Source organism: Lacerta agilis, chromosome 9, assembly GCF_009819535.1.
Source record: "Lacerta agilis isolate rLacAgi1 chromosome 9, rLacAgi1.pri, whole genome shotgun sequence".
NCBI lineage: Eukaryota > Metazoa > Chordata > Lepidosauria > Squamata > Lacertidae > Lacerta > Lacerta agilis.
In genome coordinates this window covers 36,249,422-36,272,126 of record NC_046320.1, presented here as the reverse complement: position 1 = coordinate 36,272,126, position 22,705 = coordinate 36,249,422, and the positions used below count along the sequence as shown (strand labels likewise).

The 22,705-nt window shown below is 42.3% G+C and overlaps 1 protein-coding gene across 2 annotated transcripts in view; it reads right to left on the bottom strand.

Moving 5' to 3' along the window:
* Window positions 1-878: 878 nt before the first annotated feature.
* Window positions 879-22,705, bottom strand: part of GATB (glutamyl-tRNA amidotransferase subunit B) — a 38,832-nt gene continuing 17,005 nt past the window's right edge. For both annotated transcript variants that reach the window (XM_033159982.1, XM_033159983.1), the window contains 8 exons: window positions 21,166-21,279; window positions 17,849-17,933; window positions 16,343-16,387; window positions 13,892-14,081; window positions 9,798-9,931; window positions 9,108-9,186; window positions 3,686-3,820; window positions 879-1,305 (listed from right to left, as the gene is read on the bottom strand). In XM_033159982.1, the coding sequence (XP_033015873.1) occupies window positions 1,180-1,305; window positions 3,686-3,820; window positions 9,108-9,186; window positions 9,798-9,931; window positions 13,892-14,081; window positions 16,343-16,387; window positions 17,849-17,933; window positions 21,166-21,279 (908 nt within the window). In that variant the 3' untranslated portion in view covers window positions 879-1,179. The remainder of the gene's footprint in view (window positions 1,306-3,685; window positions 3,821-9,107; window positions 9,187-9,797; window positions 9,932-13,891; window positions 14,082-16,342; window positions 16,388-17,848; window positions 17,934-21,165; window positions 21,280-22,705) is intronic.

Below are 22,705 nucleotides of genomic sequence, written 5' to 3'. Positions count from 1 at the left end.
TTATTCTGTTTAATATTCCGTTGGGAGCCACCCAGAGTGGCTGAGGAAACCCAGCCAAATGGGTGGGGTATAAATAAAAAAATATTATTATTTTATTAAAAATTACGTTAGAATGAAAAGAGTTCTTCCTCAGAGAGGGCATAGTTTATTACACTCAAAAATGACACCCCACAAATAAAACGAAGTGTGAAGACATGTCTGATCTGCTTAATGAAACATCAATACTGAAATAATACCTTTAATATATTATTTACATTCCCTTACTCCTATAACAAAATACTTGCTTTTAAACAACTGTCCATACAAGCAATTGTGGGTATTAAGTCTCTCGAGTACTTTACAAACTTAGGAATGCTCTGCTTTGATCATTCAGCAAGAAAGTACCTTAAGAAGTATTTATAGTTAAAGCTATGGTTTTCCCAGTAGTAATGTACGGAAGTGAGAGCTGGACCATAAAGAAGGCTGATCGCCGTAGAATTGATGCTTTTGAATTATGGTGCTGGAGGAGACTCTTGAGAGTCCCATGGACTGCAAGAAGATCAAACCTATCCATTCTCAAAGAAATCAGCCCCGAGTACTCACTAGAAGGACAGATCCTGAAGTTGAGGCTCCAGTACTTTGGCCACCTCATGAGAAGAGAAGACTCCCTAGAAAAGACCCTGATGTTGGGAAAGATGGAGGGCACAAAGAGAAGGGGACGACAGAGGATGAGATGGTTGGACAGTGTTCTCGAAGCTACTAACATGAGTTTGGCCAAACTGCGAGAGGCAGTGAAGGATAGGCATGCCTGGCGTGCTCTGGTCCATGGGGTTACGAAGAGTCGGACACGACTGAACAACAACAACAACAAGCTACTTCTGAAAAATATTACTAATAAATTGGAAGAAACAGTTCATTATATGTTACAAAACCAGAAGCTTTCATACAGAAAACTTGCACATTATACCATTTGAATTCTTTCTTTGCATACCTTATGTTCCAGTTTGACAGTCACGTAAGAGGATGATGGCCTGAGTAAAGCTGAAAAACTGCAGAAAGTGGCTGCAGTTAACTTGATACAGTAAGCAAGCAGTGAATGAAGTCAGTACAATGGCTTGATTGTGAAAGATAGAAGTATCAAGTAATTACCATTCTGATAACAGCAGCGAATATCAGATAGGAAATTTTCACCGCAGGCTCCTATGATAGCAGCTTCTCTAGTATTTGTTTCACCAGGACCGGGTCTGAGCATCCTCTTGTTGTTCTTTGAACCTGTCCAATAAGCTTATTCAGTATTTTTTTGTTGCCCTTCTTTATCTCTGCCACCTTGAAAGGAAAATTACAAAACAAAACTCAATTTTGAGCAACATCAAACTAAAGCAAAAACGCACTGAAGAGATCGCTGCTAAATCCTAGTCTTCATGAACGGAAAAGCGAGAGCAAACCTTGAGAACTGGCAGGTTATTTTCTGTTCTTGATGTGCCATCATAAAACGTGACAGTTTAGCAACCCAGAAGCTTAGAATAATTTTATTTCATTACCATAATATTAAATAGTACAATTCTCGTGTCCTTTCTCATATTTCTATAGAGCAAACTAAGGTCTACCTGGATTTAAAGATTCTACATTTGCAAAGCAAGGTTGTTGTGCACAAAATGACAAGCCAAGCTGCACTTTCTTTTTTGCTAACAGCAAGCTTGGTTTAGAGGACATGCATTGTGAAATTAGATTGTTGCACCGATCAGTCTTTGCCACTAATGAGGTGAAGGATCATTACAGCACTCTACAGCAGGCTTGTAATGGAGTCTGTTACAAGAAGCAGTGCGTAACTTTCTGTTAGTTGGGCCAACAAGTTATCTCACCAGTAGAGCAGATATTTCTCCATTAACCTTTTTTTTTAAAAAAAGATACATGGTGTTTTTCAAGAGCAGTAAGTGATTTCACAGATTTAAAAATACACACTAACCTATGTATGTTTTTTGTTTGTTTGTTTTTTGCTGAATTCTGTGAAACAAGTTCTTACTCAGCAGGAAAACTGGTGGTGGGGGGAGTGAACTGGCTTGCTTGAGCACCTAGCAACTTACAGTATCCTAGGAGGAGCTATGATTGGCTCGAACCCTGAACAGGAGCACTGCTGTTAAGGCAGATATGGGGAACTTTTGGCTCTTCAGATGATGATGGCCTGCAGGTGCCATCATCCCTGACCATTGGCTGTGCTGACTGGAGCTGATAATTGGAATCCATCATCCTCTGGAGGAGCACATGTTCCCTAGGCCTGAATTAGAGAGTCAGGATGCAGTGGCGTAGCAAGCCTCTGCGCTGCTGGGGGTGGCGGCGGTGCAGAGCCACCCCCCTGGGGGAGGGGCACGACGCGTGCGTCATGACGTCATCGTGACGTCACGACGCACGTGGATGCAGAAAGCGGGAATTCCCCCCTGCCCGCGGCTTTTTTTGGCGGGGGATGGGCCAGTGAGGAGGGGGTGTCATGCCAGTGACAAGCGTGACACACACCCCTCGCTGGCCTGCCCCCCCCGCCGAAAAAAAAAGCGGCGGAAAGGGGGAAAAAGAGAAGCAGAGCAGGTGCTATGTCCTGCCGTTTTGTGGCATGATTGGTTTGCTCTTTGAACTGTATAGTTCTCTCTGCAGAAAGGCTATGGTCCCTGTGGTGAGTGCGTTGCCTATTATACAGGAATTGGACACAGTGCTACTTGTCCTGGAAAAGGGCTTGCAGGATTATCCTGTTGATATTGAAGTCGTGTTGTAGCAAATACTTCAATTATGGTAGTTATCTGGAAAAAGTCCTAATTCATACATAAGATCTCGTGGTAGTGTGAGCATAGAGTCACCAATTTAAATACTGTAGTGTCTTAATGTTTAGAAAAGCAGAATCAAAACAGCCTTTGATTTTTCATGCCTGCCTCCACTAGAATACTAGTTAAAGAATTAAATACTCAAAATCCATGTTGTTATTGAAACAAAAAACACTTGTGCTCCTTGATCTGTTCTAATGCTCAGACTGTCTCTGCTTGCGCTTCAGTACCAGCTGGAAAATACAGAGGCACTTTCATCAGCCACTGCAAATTAGTTAGCACGATGAAGGTCAGACAGACCTAGCACACGCTCATTTTATTTATCAAAAGCTCTCTGCAAAGCTGTTAGCCTCCACTGAAGAACTGTGGGCGTGGGTAGCATCGTTCTCAATAGATGTTAGCATTTTCCCTACTGTATATGTAACCAGACAACATTTTACTTAACGTTAAGCCATTCATTGCTGCTTTTCCAATCTGTGCTCAGGAGAGAACGCAAAAGCACTTACTCTTTATAAAACTAATTTTGGATCTTTGGAAGGATTGCAAGGGTTTATTAATTTAAAAAAAAACCTGTAAAATTAGAAGCTTCAGGTGGAGATATTTTCTACTTTGCTCCTATTATTCCATGCAAATGCTATTTTGCAAGTGTACAGTCTAAAGAATATTCACGTTAGTGTAGAGTTGCTGGAGTCAAAGGGACATGGATTTAAGTTGCCATCTCCTGGCAGCCACTTCATGTGTCACAATGCAATTTCCCTCCCATTTTCTCTGAGGAGTTTCCAAACAAAAGGGCAACATGAAAGGAAGGTGGCAATTTAAATCTTTTATCTCCACCACCCACCCTGAAGAGTCAAAGTCTCTTGTTCCCAATTTCCCAGAGTTGCTATCAATATCACCTCTTTCTGATGGGCTCCCATCACAGTCTGACAGATGCACTCAAGCTCATTCTGATCCCGGAACAGTTCAAGTTTCTCTTCTTTAACAATCAGAGATGGAGTCTTCCCTTCCCCCTTCCACATCACTTCCAACACCTGCAGCATCAAGATAAAGGAAAATCAGTGCTTGAAACATGTCTCTCAGAAGGCAAGGATGACGTTTGCAATAATAAGAAGGCAAAGACGTATTAACAGGCATGATGACTCCCATTCTGACACAAAATCAGAAATCAATCTACTGATAACATCCCATATCTAGACGCACAAAGGATGTAAAGTTTCCTACTTCTCAGATTAGTTTCCTTTAGAAAAATCATGATCACCTCTTTCTGGACTCGCATTTCTAGTTCTCTTAGAAAGCAAGTATTTAGTCTCATGTGCCAAGGCAGGTATTTTTAATTGTGGCACAGGTGTGCAAGGCTATGTCACAATCCTACTGAGAAGGTATTTTTGGTGACCCTTGTCCAATCATTAAAAAGCATCATTAGAAGAGTCACATCGTCCCACATGCCTGAACACAAACACCCCTACACTTTAGGGTCTACGGTATCCAGTACTACTGTAGTTACTGCCCAAAACAGTAACACTAGGCTAAATGAATACTTCTCCTGGCGCCTAATGCTGTTCGCAGGCTCCACATAATAAAGCATCTCACATTTGGGTTTATCACAGTTCAATAATGTGCCACAATAAAATGTCTATTGATCAGGCTTGGTGGAAAATCTCTCTCATATTTTCTTCCTTTATAAGGGATAATAAGTCTGTAAAATGCAGCATCTTCCTTTTGGTTAAAAAAAAGGGCTCTTAGCGAAAGTCTGGTCTCAAATGTGATGTACTGTACAAAGTCAAGATTACTAATGCAGACTGGTTATAACTAACCGGTGTGTATTAAGTGTGTACATATTCCAGGTAGTTTTTGGATCTCTTTCCCTGCCCCTTAATGCTTGCTCATCTGCGCACCATGACAATTTTGACCATAACTGTGAATACCACACTGGGTTGGGACTGTTTAGCTGGTAATATTTATTAAGGGTGTGATCTTTGCATATGCACACCATCTGAACCCTATCTATTATTCCATGGAGTATGGATAAATGAAATTGCAAAATGAGATTAAGTTGAGATTCCTGAATTGCAGGGGACACTGGGCTAGATGACCCTTAGCGTCCCTTCCAACTCTCCAATTCTATGATTCTATGAATTTCCCATAGAGTTACCATTTAACCAGGCAACTTTTACTCTGCTGACTGTCAGTGGGAGAAAAAGGAGTTTAGCTACATAAAGGCAGGTCATAGACCACAGAGGTGTGGAAGGTTATAATGCAGAACCCTGTGGCAGCTCTAGCCCAGTTATCCATCACTGTGAAGCACAGCTGGATGAACTTAAATGTCTATCTGGAATAATTATTAGTTAAAGTTACAGTGCTTTGTAGTTGGGCTCTGATACCTTGGGGAAAAACCCTAGAGAATGGGGCTATTTATAAAAAAAGCAATTTCTTTGGGCAGTCATTTTCTGTATTCCCTCTGCTCTTATTTCAGAAATGGAGGCAGAGAGAGAGACTGCAGAAGGAGAGAAAGAGACCTTTTAAAACAGCTGCTTCTGCTCGTTCCTGCACTGAAGACATAATTGCATGTTTGGGCAATTGCAATCTGCCAATGCAGAAATGACTGTCATGTTGGAAATTCCATGTTACTAATTCACCAAAGCTAAGAAAATGGAAGTGCTTTTTAATGTAATGCTCCCTAGCACAATTAGCATTGCTTTACACAAAACAGATTAAAGCGAGATGGGGGAGAAGTAACAAAGTTACAAATCTTCTGCCACAACGAATGAAATTTCTCCCAGGGCTACAAGATCACCTGGTCCAAAGTAACGGTACAGGTACAGTATGTGGCAAACTACACATTGACGCTATTTGAGCCACTCTTCAAATTAATCTGCCTTGTACCAAGTCTCCAAGCTGTTAACTTGCAGTTGCATTTGTTTGGTCGGAGGCCACAAAATTTGCAATAACAAAGCAATCCCACGTAGCCACTGGGCAACTCTGGTCTCATTCCTGAGACAGTCAAGGCATGTGGTGGTGTTAATTATATTTAAGTAAGCATATAAGAATCTTGTGCAGGGAAGAGATAGGATAAAGACCCTGTGTTCATCAGGGTTGACAATATATAGTATGCAACTAGATGGACCACTGACATTACTCAGTGTGAGACACCTCTCTTGTGCAGCTCTTAATCATGGAAAACACACCAAATGTCTCACCTGAAAGGTTCTGTTGTGTAGATATGAATTAATTGGCTATACAGTAAAGCAAACAAGCTCACACCTGTAAAGATTCTCTGGTTGCTGTGTGCATAGGTTTGGAAAAAGATTTGTTTGGGAGTGCTGCCATTACACAATGCAGCCATATTTCCTCTCCTGGCCACAGAACATACCATTTCTAATAAGGCTCACAGCCCTTCACAATTTGAGCTTCCTGATCTGCAGAAAGCATAAACAGCAGCAGCAGCAGCAACCCTGCTGGAAGCTTCCAGCAATGTGTACATGTGTTGCCTGTGTGCGTGTGTCTCAGTTTGCCTAGCCCATCAGTGCTGCAGTTCAATCACCCCACTCTCAAACGCAGCAATTCATTCACTGTTGTATGTGTGTATATAGCTATTTGTGCCCTCAGGCCATCCAATCTCCCTGCCTACTGCTGAGAATCATTAGAAACATTTGTTATTCTTCAGACATCTAGTCCATCAAAGTCCTCTTCTAAATGTAGCAAGGATGCTGTTTTTCACAGGATTAACCAATAATAGCCAAACAATGACATTGTTAGTTGGTGTCTTAATTATATTGGTTATTAGATTGCATTTGTGAAGCCCACCCTGGATTTGAGGTGGGTATAAATCTTGAATAAATTACTAATTTAAAGACACAGAGAATACTAGTTCTATTACAAACAGATGAAAGCTAAACAGTCCTCCCCCAACAGGTAAAATGTAAAGGACCCCTGGATGCTTTAGTCCAGTCAAAGGCAACTATGGAGTGTGGCACTTATCTCGCTTTCAGGCTGAGGGAACCAGTGTTTGTCCGCCAACAGCTTTCCAGGTCATGTGGCCAGCATGACTAAACCACTTCTGGCGCAACGGAACACCATGATGGAAGCCAGAGCACACGGAAACACAGTTTACCTTCCTGCCACAGTGGTACCTATTTATCTATTTGCGTTGGTGTGCTTTTGAACTGCTAGGTTGGCAGAAGCTGGGACAGAGCAACGGGAGCTCACCCCGTTGCATGGATTTGAATCGCCAACCTTCCAATCAGCAAGCCCAAGAAGCTCAGTGGTTTAGACCACAGCACCACCCGCTCCCTGCCATCAACACAGTATACATGTTTTGACAAGAAAAAAAAAACATTAGAATTCTAAACTCTTTCTGTAAGACACTGATCTGGTTTACATATTTTAAAACAAACTATGCTTTAATGTGAACATAAACACAATGTGCAAATTGATGTGCCATCTAAACTTGTGCTTGTGCTTTGTTTCTCTCCAAACAAACCATGAAAGGTTAAGGTTTGTTCTTTGTTTACCACTCATGGTTTGTTTGGAAATAAACCATGAGCCTAGGTTTGGATGACACATGAGTCAGATTCTGGCTTCTTCTATTAGCAGGGAGGAGTGCTGAAGGAACTTTCCTGCAGTGTGCAAAGCTCAATCACATTAAACCATAGTTTGTGACAGGTGAAGTGGCTCACTGAGAGCATTGATAAAAGGTAAAGGGACCCCTAACCATTAGGTCCAGTTGCGAATGACTCTGGGTTTGCGGCGCTCATCTCGCTTTACTGGCCGAGGGAGCCAGCGTTTGTCAGCAGACAGCTTCCGGGTCATGTGGCCAGCATGACTAAGCCGCTTCTGGCGAACCAGAGCAGTGCACGGAAATGCTGTTTACCTTCCCGCCAGAGCGGTACCTATTTATCTATTTGCACTTGGATGTGCTTTCGAACTGCTAGGTGGGCAGGAGCTGGGACCGAACAACGGGAGCTCACCCCCGTCGCGGGGATTCGAACTGCCGACCTGATCGGCAAGCCCTAGGCTCTGTGGGTTAGACGACAGCGCCACCCACATCCCAGTGATAGGTGATAGGTGAACTTGATAGGTGGACCAAATATCAATGCATTTGTGGAACTTCTGCAAAAAGCATACAGAGGACACTGGGTAACAGTACCATGCCATCCTGCTTTATACAATACATTTCTTCAAAGGCTTATGGTTCAATGCTCTTAAAAATATTGTCCCATCCTTTGCTAGGCTGCTACTGCAGAAGAGAGCAGACGTCATGTCGCAGTGACAATCATGGTTATTACCTGCCAATAATGTTCATATAACTGATGCCTCTTCACGGGGACAAAAAAGGCAGTAAACTGCCATTCAGCCTCAGTTACAGACAAGTCCAAGATTACTGTACATGCCCCATGAACTATCGTCACAAGTTAAAAACAAGACAAACACACACACACACACAAGCTGTATAAAAATGTTAAACTTATTAGCTTTACTTCATTCATTCATTTATTAATTAAAATTCTATCTCATCCCACCTCCCAAAGGAGCTCAGGGTTACAAACAACAAGCCACAAAATAACAAAAAGTTCTTTAAAAAACATTTTGAAGAAGCTTGCATATCTCTTATATGGGACTAAGGCTTAGAATACACATGGTAATGGTCTTGTATAGTTTTCTCCACCTCCAAACCCCCATCAATAATTTATTTTCACCTAAAGCGGCCTCTGAGGCTACAGTCTCCAATAGTAAATTAGCATTAGGGGAATATGAACTCTGGCAGCTTTTCAGCTCTAAAATGTGTCCTTCCCCCCATGCCAGCCATTTTGCGAGCTATGGAGAAAAACAAAAGGATACCTTTTATCTTCCTCTATAGAGACAGAAAGAGATTGGGTTGGCAGCTGGCTATTTGAATTGTTGATGACAGGCCAAGAAGGAAGATTTAATATTACCCCATCTCCAAAAGAAAATTTTGAGTGGGGGAGTGGAAGTAGAGAATCACCGCCACATACGATTTTCACCCAATGCTGAAATCCTACCCACATTGCTCAATGGAGTTAAGTTCAAGTGAGACTTGTTTCAGAATACATACGCTCAAGATCAGCCTTGCACAAGTATGCCCAAACAAGAATCCTTTTATCTTTTGTCGTTTCTTTGTAACTGAACACAAAAATGAGGATTATTGAGATATTGGATAACAGCTTTTTTTTTTTGAAAGGGGGCGTGTTTTCAAACTAAGGCCAAACAAGTTATAACATTTTACAAATTCAAGACTCAAATGCACCGTGACACAAACAAGCTCATGCTGAAGGTAATGTTAAAAAGAGGAATGCTCACTTGCTTGGCTGCCGAGGAGGAAATCGTTCCGCTTTCCAGAAGGTTCAGAAGTTCGGCCAAAAGAAGAGGACTAACTGGACTAGAACACATAAAATGGGTTGAAATAAGCAGAGATGCAGAAATACAGCACGAGCTACTCATCACATTTAACATAGTTGTATCAAAGTTGGGATGTGCAGAAAACCATCTGAGCAAAAGGCTCCAACTGTTTTTCCTGGGTTGTACATTAGGTTTCCCCATGACCACCCTAATCCAGTTCTGTTCATGCAATTTTAAACGAGGAGATGTGCTAGTTGCAAATGGGAACATGCATCCCACTGAGAGTACTGTAGTGCTGGCTGACATCTGTAGTCATTTGCACATTCTAATGGATGTTCACCCTCTTTTCTTCGCTGTCCACCTATAACTTGCAAAATACTTTTCTCCTTCACCCATTGATCTCACCCTCTTCCTTTGTAAATTAGTAGAAGCAGTTAAAGAAGGTTCAGTATGATTTTTATGCATGTTGAACAACAGTAACTACTATGTAAGAAACTGAACCTTGAAGGTTACTCTGGCATCCCTAATCACAGAACAGTTTATTCAGATGCCCATGCGGTAACAGAGGACTACATTATTTACCATTATCGAAGACTAATATTTGTGTACAAGATTTGCTTGCGCAAAAGTATAAACATTAAAAAGCCTCACCTTTCCTTTACTTCAAGGTTATACTGTTTTAAATAGCCAAGAATATCTTTTACAATCCAGCCAACGACCTTTTTGGGAGCCATTCTTGTTGCATTCACCACAGCTTCAAAAAATTCTACTAATCCATCTTCGTTCTGCTCAGAGACAAAATGGTGTGTTTAGATGGCAGCAGCCGAACCAGCTATCCACACCACCACAAAAAAATAAAAATAAAAACTCATATCCATGAGCTTTGGGGTCTTATCACATGTGGAATATTCTTAACCTCTTGGCTTCTCAGCTATTTGCAACAGTCAATTGATCAACATGCCTCAAGTTAACTTCACAATGCTTCCGAAAACTGCCACAGCGTGCATATTCAATAGAATAGCAAGGTAAGCATGACTTCAGCCTCTCCACTGCTAGTTTTGCAGAAATTATATACCCTTATAATTTGTGAAGTTTTTGATTCTGTGTGTATGTTTTCACAGTTAGGCTGCCCTTTTTAGTGTTCTGAGACCACCAAATACATACACAATCAGAACGGCACGACCCACCCTGAAAGCATACCATAGTTGTTCTTCCTTTCCCTGTGAAATTTGATGACATCACAGAAGCATGTAAGCACTCACATTATAAAGGAGTGTCCCAAGGGAGAGATGTGTACACATGTGGTAAATATTTGTATCTGTGTCACTAGGCAGGTAAATAAAGGCACAGGTGTTGAGTGTAGTGGGGGAGGAGGAGTTTGGCAAAACTCCTGTTAACCCAGTATGAAAGATCAGCCAGGACTTGCCCTGCTTACTGTCCAATTTCATAATGGTACTCTATATTGATGCTTTCTAAAATGGCTGAAATAGAGATGGCTACAACAGCCCACCCAACAGCTGAACCAGAACTGGCACATACAGTTAGAATCAATTTCAGATAAACACAAAGCAAGAGGAAAACACACAACTCTATAATCTTTAAACAGATTATATAGAGACTCAGTAATTAAAGGCAGATCAGCAAGCATCATTAGTCACAATGTAAATTTTTCTGTCAAATGTGAGTGTGTGGTTTAAGTTGAATCAAAACTCCTCCTGAGTGACAAGCTGAATCCTTGCCTTCTAGTTCTTGCAGTTTTTGTATTGCAAGCAAGACTCGAGCAGTCGTTTGCTTCCAGACAGCTTTTACTGCCGGAAAGTTGATCAAAATGCATGGCAGACTCAAACTAGCACTCACTCAGCACAGAAGGCTGGAGTAATCCTATGACTCATAGGAGGAATATTTTTCTCTCAGACAGTTTGTCAGCTTAGGGAATAAGCTCACACACAAGGCAACCCTTAAACGGAACTTGCTTATATCCAGTGCCAAGTGCAATCGTCTCCAAAATCCTAACCCTTATCCAGTCCTATTCAGTTCAAAGCAAGTTTGTCAGGAGATTCAATTTTCTTACTGCATATATTATACACATATTCCTAAGAACTTCTTGAGATCTTCAGTCTGGTAGAAAGCCTACATATTTAACAAGTACACCGATGTGGATCTGTCTACTACTGCTGCCATTTTAAATTTCATACACACACTCGCATGCAAGCCAAAGATGTCAGATGTTTTGGGAGAATACTCAGGATCTATCGGAAATAACACCCTGGTCCCACAGCAACACTAACCCGCAGTCCACATACCTAGTACCCATTCAATCAAAGGAGAGATTTGAGCAGGAGCTCAGAGCAATTACTAGCTGTAATGGGTCCAAATGGGGGGCCATTTGGTCCAGGGCCTCAAGCTCAAAGGGGGCCTCACATTTAGACACCAAATGCATCCCATAAGGCTGTAACTGTCATATGTAATGTATAAAAAGCTGTTATTGTTGAAGCAAAGGCAAAAGTATGTGAACAGCTCAGTGAAATTAAAAGCATTTGGTGAAATTTTAGCAATATAAGTGGTTTCAGTTTTGAACTTCAGAAAGTAGGTATCACTTTTCACTAGCGAAATGTGCTATTTTTCAGTGGTTTGGGGGAGTGTGGGATTTTCTCACTGCTGAAAATACTGGGGGCCAAATTAGTTACTGTGAGCAGAGCTAAACCAGATACCCTTTTATGTATTTTTTTAAATAATCACTGAATATGCTGGAGGTCTTGGTGGAACAGCAGCATAGTCCAAAAGATACCAAACTATATACATACATTAAAGCCTTATAACATCAACCCTTATTTAGATCTGTGTTCCACCATACAATGCCTTATTCATACTTGGACCATAGCCTGCTTCAGCTACATGTGCAACACTGAATTTATTGCCTTTTCTGCATATTGTTTGTTTCCTGCCTATTTTTATGCACAGGCTCTAATTATTTTATTTTTGGGGGCTCGTTACAGTTAAAGTAGCCTGGTAGAAATTTAGAATACATATTTCAAAATCTCCCTAAGGATTAATGCAACACTCACTAGAGTAACCAAAGAATAGTAATAATATTTCATTACTGAAGTATGACTTTATTTTAATGCAATTTCCCCCGCACAATGCTTCCGCTAACAAGTTGGCAGGGAGTGTGGATCTTGCATTTTGAAGGTGTCCCAGTACCTATGCCATTTATTTAATGAGCACGCTTGGGCACTCTAACTTGAAAGACTGCTCATTAGATTTATGCATCCTCCCCATTAGCAATCTGTTTGTATTCCTGATGTAGGCTTAAAACACCAACAGAAACTAGATGTCTCAGGTGAATTTAGATTAGCTGGACTCTCAGCACAGTCATACCTCTGGATACGAACGCTGTGTGTTGCGTTTGTCATGGGTTACGAACGCGCTGAACCCGGAAGTACCGGAATGGGATACTTCCAGGTTCGCACATGCGCAGAAGCGCCAAGTCGTGTTGCGCACATGCGCAGACGCGACGCTTCAGGATACGTGCTGCTCATGTTGCGAACGGGGCTCTGGAATGGATCCCGTTCGCAACCAGAGGTACCACTGTAAATCAAAAGAAAAGAAATAGTGTTTGTGGAACAATACCCCCCTCCCCAAGAACCTAAATGTAGAGAGAAAGGATGACAGGGAGTCATTATTGGACCAAAAACACTGATAGCACTGTTGGATCAATGGGTTGGTACCATCTTCAGAATAAGCACCTGAGTTACTTTCTGCTCCAACTATGCAGGCTTCCAGAATAGGCCTGGTGTCCAAGTGTCAGAAAGACACATTAGACAGAAAGAGATGAGGAAGAAAAAACACAGGAGAAAAGGCTAACATTAGTCAAAGCTGAGTACTCAGCAGAATGAAAGGAATCTAAGGTTAGGCTAGGCAGTCTCATTTATTTCCACTGCTAAAAAGAAGCCCTGGAGCCAGCATATATGTTACATGAAAGGGCTTGTTCATATAGTAGGCTTATGACAGATACATGCATGATTAAATTCCAGCAAAGTGTCACAGTTTCTTCCTAGTATTTAGAGTGCGTTAACGTAAGTTTATGGTAGAATAATGGATCAAATGTCATAAAGCCATACGGTGCTATTCTATTCTATGAATTTCTCCCCCTTTAAGCTACAAGGGTGGTCCAAAGGTCATGTATCCAAGAGAAGGTTAACAAAAAATTTAAAACTGCTTGGTGTGCGACTTTTCAATGTTACAGACAGTGATACACCACGGAATATAGCCACAAGCTGAAGAATAATGTGGAAAAAGCCCTACTGGCCCGGCTCTTAAGATTGATTGAGCTGGTACATTAGGATGAGATGCACCAACTGGGCTCACAGAGCACACACTTTAATGCCAGCATTCCAGAGATAGCAGTGTTGTAGGCAAATACATTGAAAAAAATACAATACAGGAATGTTTTTAAGACAAAAAGGGTTTTGAGGCTACAATAACTACCGGTAGCTATATATTTCAATTTACTATGATGCTGATGGACACGTGCCAAAAAAAAAAAAGCAGGTATAGTTTCAGAGAACCGGTTGTGTACATTATCTGAGCAGAAACAGCCAAGCGTGTTGAACTCATTTTCTATGTAAGAAAAAAATCTATGAGACCCGACAGCTGGCTAATATGGCATTTTTAGGAGTGTTTGCTGAAGCACTGAATCTTTTGAAGTTTCTTGGTTTACTTGAATGCTCAGTCAATAGACCTACCAATAAGGTGAAACTGTGCTGAGGCTGAATCCCATAACATTCAACAAGCTTTGCTCTCTTCGCACTGGGGAGGTCAGGAAGCCTCTCCCGAAGCCAATCAATATTCACCACTTGCCGGTCGCTTGTGTGAGCAGGCGAAGATTTAGAATCGCGAAGAATCAATGGAGGAAGGTTCGGCTCCGGCATAAACCTGAGAGAAAACAAAAGGAGGCTCCTCTGCTGTCCTTTTCACTTACACCCTTTTGCCGCATCCCAGCCACCTGTGATGAAGTTGCTCCTTCTCCTAACAATTATGGGACTTAATGTAAGCAAACCAAATGCTCGGAGTCCACAGCTGAGTGCAAGTCCTCTCAGCAGCAACAGATAAGCCCCTGTGCCGAGGTGCATAGCCTCAAGCTTTTTTCTCTTTTTTGATGATCCGCCACTGGCTGTCAACAGCCAGCAACGGGGAGAAGGAATAAATTTAAGCCATTTTATGCCCTCCCAAAAAAACACAAACAAAATGCAGATGCTGCTTATCGTCCTTGGTGCCAAACAGGACCTGTGATTTCAGACCAACTGGGAGTACAATCTGGCAAAGGGAAAAAGGAAGAATGACAGCCAGATGCTAGCAGTGTTCCACGCAGGTTGCAACCTCCCTCGTATTAGTCGGAGGAATTTCAATGAAAGGAGGAAACCGCGCTAAAAGCCAAGTTGCCATCTTCAGCGGGGTGCCATGGTAAATAAATCTGAGTGACAACATCAAATGACAAGGGCTGCGCCGAAGAAGGGGCTAATTCAAGCCACCACAAAAACATGGCGATTAAAGAGCCAACTCCTGCCTTGCACGAACAAATGATGGATTTGCAAACTTAAACAATTAAAGCGTTGCCATGTCTCTTTGCAAACAGCTGAGATGCATTCCTTGAAGAAGTTACACTTAAGCTACACCCACTGCTTTCAAACCCAGATTTCAATAAACAAAAGCACAGTTTAAAAAGCATATTTCACTATCGGTTTTGAATTCATGCTTTCTTTCTCCCCGTTTTTATTTTATTTTAAATAAAACATTCAAGTTCATCAGTTTAAGCAGTGAAAGAGGCTGAGGCTAGCAGATGTGTAAAGAACTAATGAAATAGCCACAGCCCTCTCCTCACACAGTATCCTGCGATATAGGAAAATGAGGTCTAAAGAGGTTAGTACTGCATTAGCTACAGTGTTCAACTGCATTAGCTGTGGAAAAATCAAAACTCTATTGAAAAAAGTACACCCACTTTTATCCATGTACCAAGGGGAGATACATTATGATCAAATAATGATGGACAACTGGAAGTGCTATTTATGCAGCTTTGAACATACCTGGAAGTGGGCTTTTAACAATTTTCAGCTGGTAATAAAAATTTGTAGCACAGACTACTAAAGAGGTGGTAGCTATTTCAGATATTTGAAGGGCTGTCAGAAAACAACAGATCAGATTTATTTTCTGTTGTTCCAGAGGGTAGGAGCTAAACCCATTGGTTCAAAGTAAAAGAAAAAAAATGATTTAAAGAGTAAACATTAGAAAGAACTACATGATGGTACGAGCAATCCGACAGTAGAACCGACCAGCTTTGAATGTGATGTATTCTCAACTCACCTTTACTCAGAGTAGACCCATAGGTCATGGCTAACTTAGTTCCATTAATTTCAATGGGTTTACTTTCGAGAATACAACTCTTGTCTTCTAGCAGCCAGGGATAGATTGCAAAGTCCTGACCGACGACCAGCAAACAAGAATTAATGTTTTAGCTCTGGTCTGTCTTGGGATCATTTATAGAAAATTTTCTGTTTTGCCTTTCAGCCCTCTGGGCCCTCCAAGCTCGTTTACATTCATAGCAACAAAACATTAGTCTTGGTACAATAAAAATGAGAACAGTAAAACAGTTAGAGCAGGGTGATGATAACACCAAGGTTGTGAGTTCATACGGGCCACCTGCCCGTTGGACTGGATGACCCATGGGGTTCCTTCCAACCCTACAATTCTATGATTCCAAAGTAAACTTACAATAAAAATCCACCAGAAGCCTGCAGAAGCCAACATATCTTGACTAAAAGCCATTACTGAATAGGCCAGTTGAACCTGTCTTGGGAGAAAGATGGTTGCTGCAATAGAGAAGGCCCTCTCTCATGCTACCTGCTTGTCTCAATGTGATTTGGCAGTGGAACATGGCAGCATTACAAATTATAAACTTCACTGTTAAAATATTAATAAATGCATCAGAGCAATATCCTCCCTCCCCACACCCATTGTAAGTCTAACCAAAGGGCAGCAGGTGACTAATTCTGTTCAGCTTCCTCTCAACTCCGCGGAATCACTCTGTGAGGTAATTACCATCACCAATGACTTGTCAAGTCTGAGGAAGCCAAAACAGAATCGCAACTTACAGGTGCTCAATGAAGAGCTTCCTTCAGAAACAATCTAAAGATAATTACCGATAGTCTTGTTTTCCTTCTTTGTCTCTCATTGCTATTGTGCGCCTAAAAAAATAAGGACAAAAAGTTAGGTTGGTTGACTGGTGCCGACAGTGAGGAATCCCCTACTGCAGCCAACCTAGCTGACTGCTCCTTGACAAGCGGGGTTCACTGACATTTTAAGCTTCGAATTCGTCCTTTGCAGCTTCATGGTTACCTGATGTCAGGTGTGGGGGCAGGTGGCCATGGTTTGGAAAAACAGCTTGATGGATCTAATTTGGCCATAGGTCAGAGGTTCCTCATGGCCACCCTAACAGATAGTTTGGCATTTACTGTATTCTTAGCAATTTAAATGCTTATCTTCTGATTTAATCTGCCGACTTCAGCGTCTTTACATAGGAATCTTCCCACTCACAGAGGCATAATCACATGATTATCTCAGTATGTAACATAGGTTTACCAGACGTCCCCGTTTCCCAGGGTCAGTCTCCGGATTTGCGAATAAGTCCCCGTACAAATTCCATCCCCGGAATGTCCCCGGATTTCATCTAATTTCCCCGGGAAACGCAGCAGCGGCAGTCTCAGCAGGCCGGAGCAGTTGGCTCTGGCTGGCGTCAGGAGCTGCTTGGAAGTCCCCATATGATGATGGTGCAGGGGTTCTAAGATGCAGCTTCCGGCTGCCTCCACCTTCCCTGACCCCAGCAACTATGCTGTGAAGGGAGGCTTCATACTGCCTATCAGAGCTTGCGTGGAAGCAGGAGGGGGCAGGGATCTCTCAGTTAGGCAGTGTGAAGCCTCCCTTGCCAGCTGAAGGATCCCCGCCCCCTCCTGCTTGCACGCAAGTAGGAGTTGGGATGGGGGTGCTCCAAAAGGCAGTGTGGCAACGCTTCCCCACCACCACCACCACCACCGAAGAACCAACAACTCAGGGGCTGCCCAGGCTCATGGAGAAAGGAGATAGAATCCTCGGAAGAAGTGGAAATGTGGCGGTTGAGGTTAAGGCGGCGCCCGCCCCTCTGCCATCGCCATCACTGCAGCATCAATGCCCCGAACGTGTAGTAATTAATTAATTAAAGTGTCCCCAGGTTTATTGAAAAAAATCTGGTAACCTTAATGTAACAGGCAGCGGGGGGCAGGGGGAAGAAACCTAGGCGTTTTGGTGGTTGTATGCCAAGTCCACCATCTGTAGAATTTGACTTTCAGCACTTAAACACAAAAAGGAGAATGTGTAGAAAACCAAAACTACAAATATGGCAGAAAGCCAGATTGCCACAGGCAAGAACCATCACACAGAATTTCAAAGTACTTTCCTCATAGCTACCAGTGGCTCTTAGAACAGGCCATGGGTCCATAATTCAAAATAATTTTGTTTAGGAGCAGAGCATCAGATACGTTCAGGGTGGCTCTGTGGCTAATAATGCTGCCTACCTCTCAGTTGAATTTTTTGGGAGGGTGGGGGGTGGGGGTGAGTATGTCCTTCCAATATGTAACAAACAATCCCCACCAATGGTAGAATGAAAAACTTACCCAAGTTTAAAGTCAAAGGCTCTGGTTTCATTCAAAATAGTTCCTCCATTCTCCAGCTCTTCAATTTGCCTTTGTATTTCATAGTCTTAACAAAACAAATAAATTATGCTTAGTTGTGATGCTCCTTTACCTATTTTTGATTTTCAAACCGGGGGGGGGGGCGCACACACACACACTTTAAAACACTTATCAATGCCAAAGTAAGCCTAACGGAAATATTAGAGAATCACAAATAAATTGAATTGCTTTCTGACATTTAATTTATACCGTTTTGGGAAGGCATAAATTTTCAACACAATCCCATTCCAAAACACCCTGAAGTCATACAGATGAAACAGTCATTCTGCTCTTATACAGAATAAGACTGACTGCACATTTTTATCTCCACCTTTATTCAAAAGGGACTAATTTCTTTTGGAGATCAAGAGCAAGTTCCTTCCTAGCCCAGCCTTGCCTGCTCCCAAACGGCAGAGCCAATCCTGCAACTGCCCAGGGCCTGAAAGGTGGAGGGAGGGAAGACGGGCAACCGCCTACCCTGCCACTCAGGACAGTTGAGCAGGGTGCACTTGCTGAGGCACAGTCTCTGTTCCCCAGACGAGGACCTGCTTCTCTTCACCATTTCAAGCCCTGGGTGTGAAACCACTCTGGGAACCACCAGAGACAGAGAAAGTGCTGGGTGAGACCCCTGACCCACCTCCCTGTGTGCCTTTTGGGGTCTTGGGCCACCGGCCAACGCCTTTCTGCACTCTCCTCTCTGTGCCCATGGCTACAGCCTGTGGACTTATCCTTGTAAATAAAATAAATAAATAAAATAAAAGGAGAGCAAGTTCTGTGTTTTTTGACTCATTCTGAGATGCAAAAATAACCCGCATATACAGCAATATAATAAAGCTGCCTTACTCCAAGTGAAACTACTGGTCCACCACTAGAGTTCTTCTGCTTCTCCCTGGAGATGCCACAGACTGACGTTTATGTATACAAAGCATGCGCTCTACCACTGAGCTACAGCCCTTCCTCTAACATATAGTGGCACTCATAAATCTTGACTGAGTCCTGGAAGACATGACCTCTGACATGCTTCCCCACCTGGCCTGACTGACTCCAGCTACAAAAGCTTAGGCTGCTGAACAGACCCTTGGGCTGAGACATTGTTTAGGGGTTTTTGTTGTGGAGGGTTGTTGCTCTTATGTTACTATTTTTGAATTTTTGTTTCAGATCTTACTATGATTTATGTGGAAACTGAGCAATCTGGCGGTGTACTTTTTGATGTTCTATTGATTGTTTACAAGGAGAGCGCAAAATATGGCCTGAAGCTCAACATCAAAAAAACATTTTAAAAAACTAAGATCATGGCCACTGGTCCCATTACCTCCTGGCAAACAGAAGGGGAAGAAATGGAGGCAGTGAGAGATTTTACTTTCTTGGGTTCCATGATCACTGCAGATGATGACAGCAGTCATGAAATTAAAAGACACCTGCTTCTTGGGAGAAAAGCAATGGCAAACCTAGACAGCATCTTAAAAAGCAAAGACATCACCTTGCCGACAAAGGTCCGTATAGTTAAAGCTATGGTTTTCCCAGTAGTGATGTATGGAAGTGAGAGCTGGATCATAAAGAAGGCTGATCGCCAAAGAATTGATGCTTTTGAATTATGGTGCTGGAGGAGACTCTTGAGAGTCCCATGGACTGCAAGAAGATCAAACCTATCCATTCTCAAGGAAATCAGCCCTGAGTGCTCACTGGAAGGGCAGATCCTGAAGCTGAGGCTCCAATACTTTGGCCACCTCATGAGAAGAGAAGACTCCCTAGAAAAGACCCTGATGTTGGGAAAGATGGAGGGCACAAGGAGAAGGGGATGACAGAGGATGAGATGTTGGACAGTATTCTCGAAGCTACCAACATGAGTCTGACCAAACTGCGGGAGACAGTGGAAGACAGGAGTGCCTGGCGTGCTCTGGTCCATGGGGTCACGAAGAGTCAGACACAACTAAATGACTAAACAACAACAATGACTACTTTTGTTACGTTTTGTGATTATGGTTTTCCCCCCCATGTTGTAAGTGGCCCTGAGCATGGTTCTATCTATGGAAAGGCAGCATACAAACAAAATGATATATGTATATCCCTGCATTGTAGTGGGTTCGACTAGACCAGGGGTGGCCAACTCCCAAGAGACTGCGATCTACTCACAGAGTTAAAAACTGGCAGTGATCTACCCCTTTTGGGGGGGGGGTCAGGTCAAATTTGTTGAGCTTTTAGGAAGGAGGTAAAATGTTGGGCTTTTTTAAGGGGAGCCACAGTTGTTCAGTTTCTTTGGGGGGAGCCAATGATCTACCAGTGATCTACCGCAGACGTCTAGTGATCTACCGGTAGATCACGATCTACCTGTTGGACATGCCTGGACTAGACAATATTCAGGCTCCCTCCCAACTCTATATGATTCTATGCAAATGTTTCCCTTTCTCTATTCTGAGCCCAGTAATTATCTTGCATAGAAACATAGCAGCATCTTCTTCATGTGACACTCACATTGTAGATGCACATTTTCTGTGGATTACACACTTCCCCCCTACCTCACTGCATCTCTTGCGTCATCTAAGAGAATGTGGCCGTGCTACTATGGAACTAAAACTGTTATGGGCTAAACAGCAAACCATTACATTTTGCTTTCTTTGTTGCAGAGGAGGCCCTGCTAACAAAAAACCCGCCCATCAATTGCCAGCCAAGAAATTATACTTTCCCTGGATTATAACACCACATTTCATGCATGTGTGCACACCTAATGGGCTAACATGCAATATAAGGTAATAACTTAAAACAAGGGAAACAGAATTAAGAAGAACAAATTAAACCAGCATGCTTGCATTTCAGCCAATTAAGTACCATTTAAGTAGTTTGCAGGCACCTGGTCCTATTGATTACAGAAGTGATGGTAGAAGCAGCCATTCCAAACAAGGAAGGCAGCAAAGAAGTTATGTTCCCAGTAAAGGTTTCCTCCCCCAAAGGCTCGTTCCAATCATTGTATTTCTAGACCATCTGTGGCCAGGGGCAAAAGCTACACCCCAGTCACACAAAAGCCAAAGGTTTCTACACACAGAGACCACTATTAATGCAAAGACACATTATCACAGTTCACAAGGATGGATTTCAGCTAGGCTAAAAACATCAAAGCAATGCATGCAACTAACTCAGAGGTAGCAAGTTTGTATATATTATTAGCATAACCTGCCCAGTAACAGAAACTGATGTGGGGTTTTTTCTGGCATTGCATTCCAAACTCCCTGTCCAGATTTTCATTTGGGAAGTGCTTCACTTACCTATGGCCTTGGCAAGAAATCGGGCACTGTTGATATTCTTCACTTCAGTCCTCACTCCAAGATGTTCTCCAGGGTGATGCACGGATACATTAGCATCTACTCTCAGTTGACCCTCTAAAGAGATATCAGTGGTTGAATGAGATTTCATCAAATGGAATTAATCCTACATTATCTGCAAGTGTTTTGTACAGGGCTTCCAATAAAAAGTTTGGGACAGGGACATGGATTAGCTGTCCCTGAAGAGAATCAAAGGGCCATTTCTTCCTTCATGCCTATATCTTTCGACACCTGAACATCTAACAAGAAGGGATTGACAGTTCTGTCAGAGGCAACACACACACACACACACTGGAATCTCTTCTAGAGATTTGTCCCAAGTCGACATTTCTTATCTGTGAAACAAGCACATGGACATCCCTCTCAAGATAGCAGTTGCATACATCTTAAGACACAGAAGTGACTGAGAGAATACCCAACCGTTTCAGAAATCAAATGGAATGAAGCTCTTACATCATTTCTAAGCTTCTAGACTCATTCTGAATAGACTTCAAGTCATTGCTTCAGAGCTATATGGGATTTGTGCAGTCATAGTTTATTTTAAAAAATAATAATAGAGGACATGCACCCCATTAAGGTTTTGTAGCTCAGATACAAATCCCTGGCAAGACTACATAGCACAGAGAACGGTGGCACACCATTTGGAATCTATTGTGCAAACTTTGAGCAACGTGACAACTCCTTTAATCAGACTTTGTTTCTTGAGGTTTTAACCAAACTAATAGTTGTACACGAAGGTCCTTTGATGATCCTCCCTAGGAAGAGAAGAGAAATCTGACCAAAGTCCCTAACGGCAAGCAGTGAAACCACAAAACATCAAGGCAGAATATGGCTATTGTCTAGTATGAAACTATCATTTGAGGAGTTCACATGGCTCTGTCACAAAGCCAATTACTGCTCAGGGCAGATTTACTGAAGTGTCCTTGAAAATTTACGCCTCAAGGACAGGTGTCAGAAACCTGTTTTTGCCTTCCCCGCAAGGAACTGTAATCTTTGCCACAAATACAATTTCGAAGCCTTCCCAGCTGCCAAAAAGAGTCATACATATAGCCCTGTAGAAAGTGATGCAGAGGGCAATCTCCTGCTAAAGAGAAAGCTGGGGTAGAAACACCACAACAGCCTTTTCTAGTTATTATTCTTTGCTTTTCCATATCCTTTTAAAAACAGGTATCTAACAGTCTGGCAACCAATATAACACCCTCTCCAATAAATGCCATCCCGCTAAATGACACAGAACACACACACTTTTGCATCTTCCTTCCTATCAGCACTTACCGTAAGTTAATGCCCTTTAAAATGAAGCAAATATTGGATATTTACACAATGCAGTAAACAGCACAGGAATTGCATTTGTAAAGGATAAAAACTGAGTGTCCAGCCAGAGTTAAGTCTTCTCAAGGGCACTTTCCAAAGACACAAGTGCTCCCATTCTATATTTTTGTGAAGAACAGGAGGCAAGGAAAAGTGCTAGAGGACAGTGCCC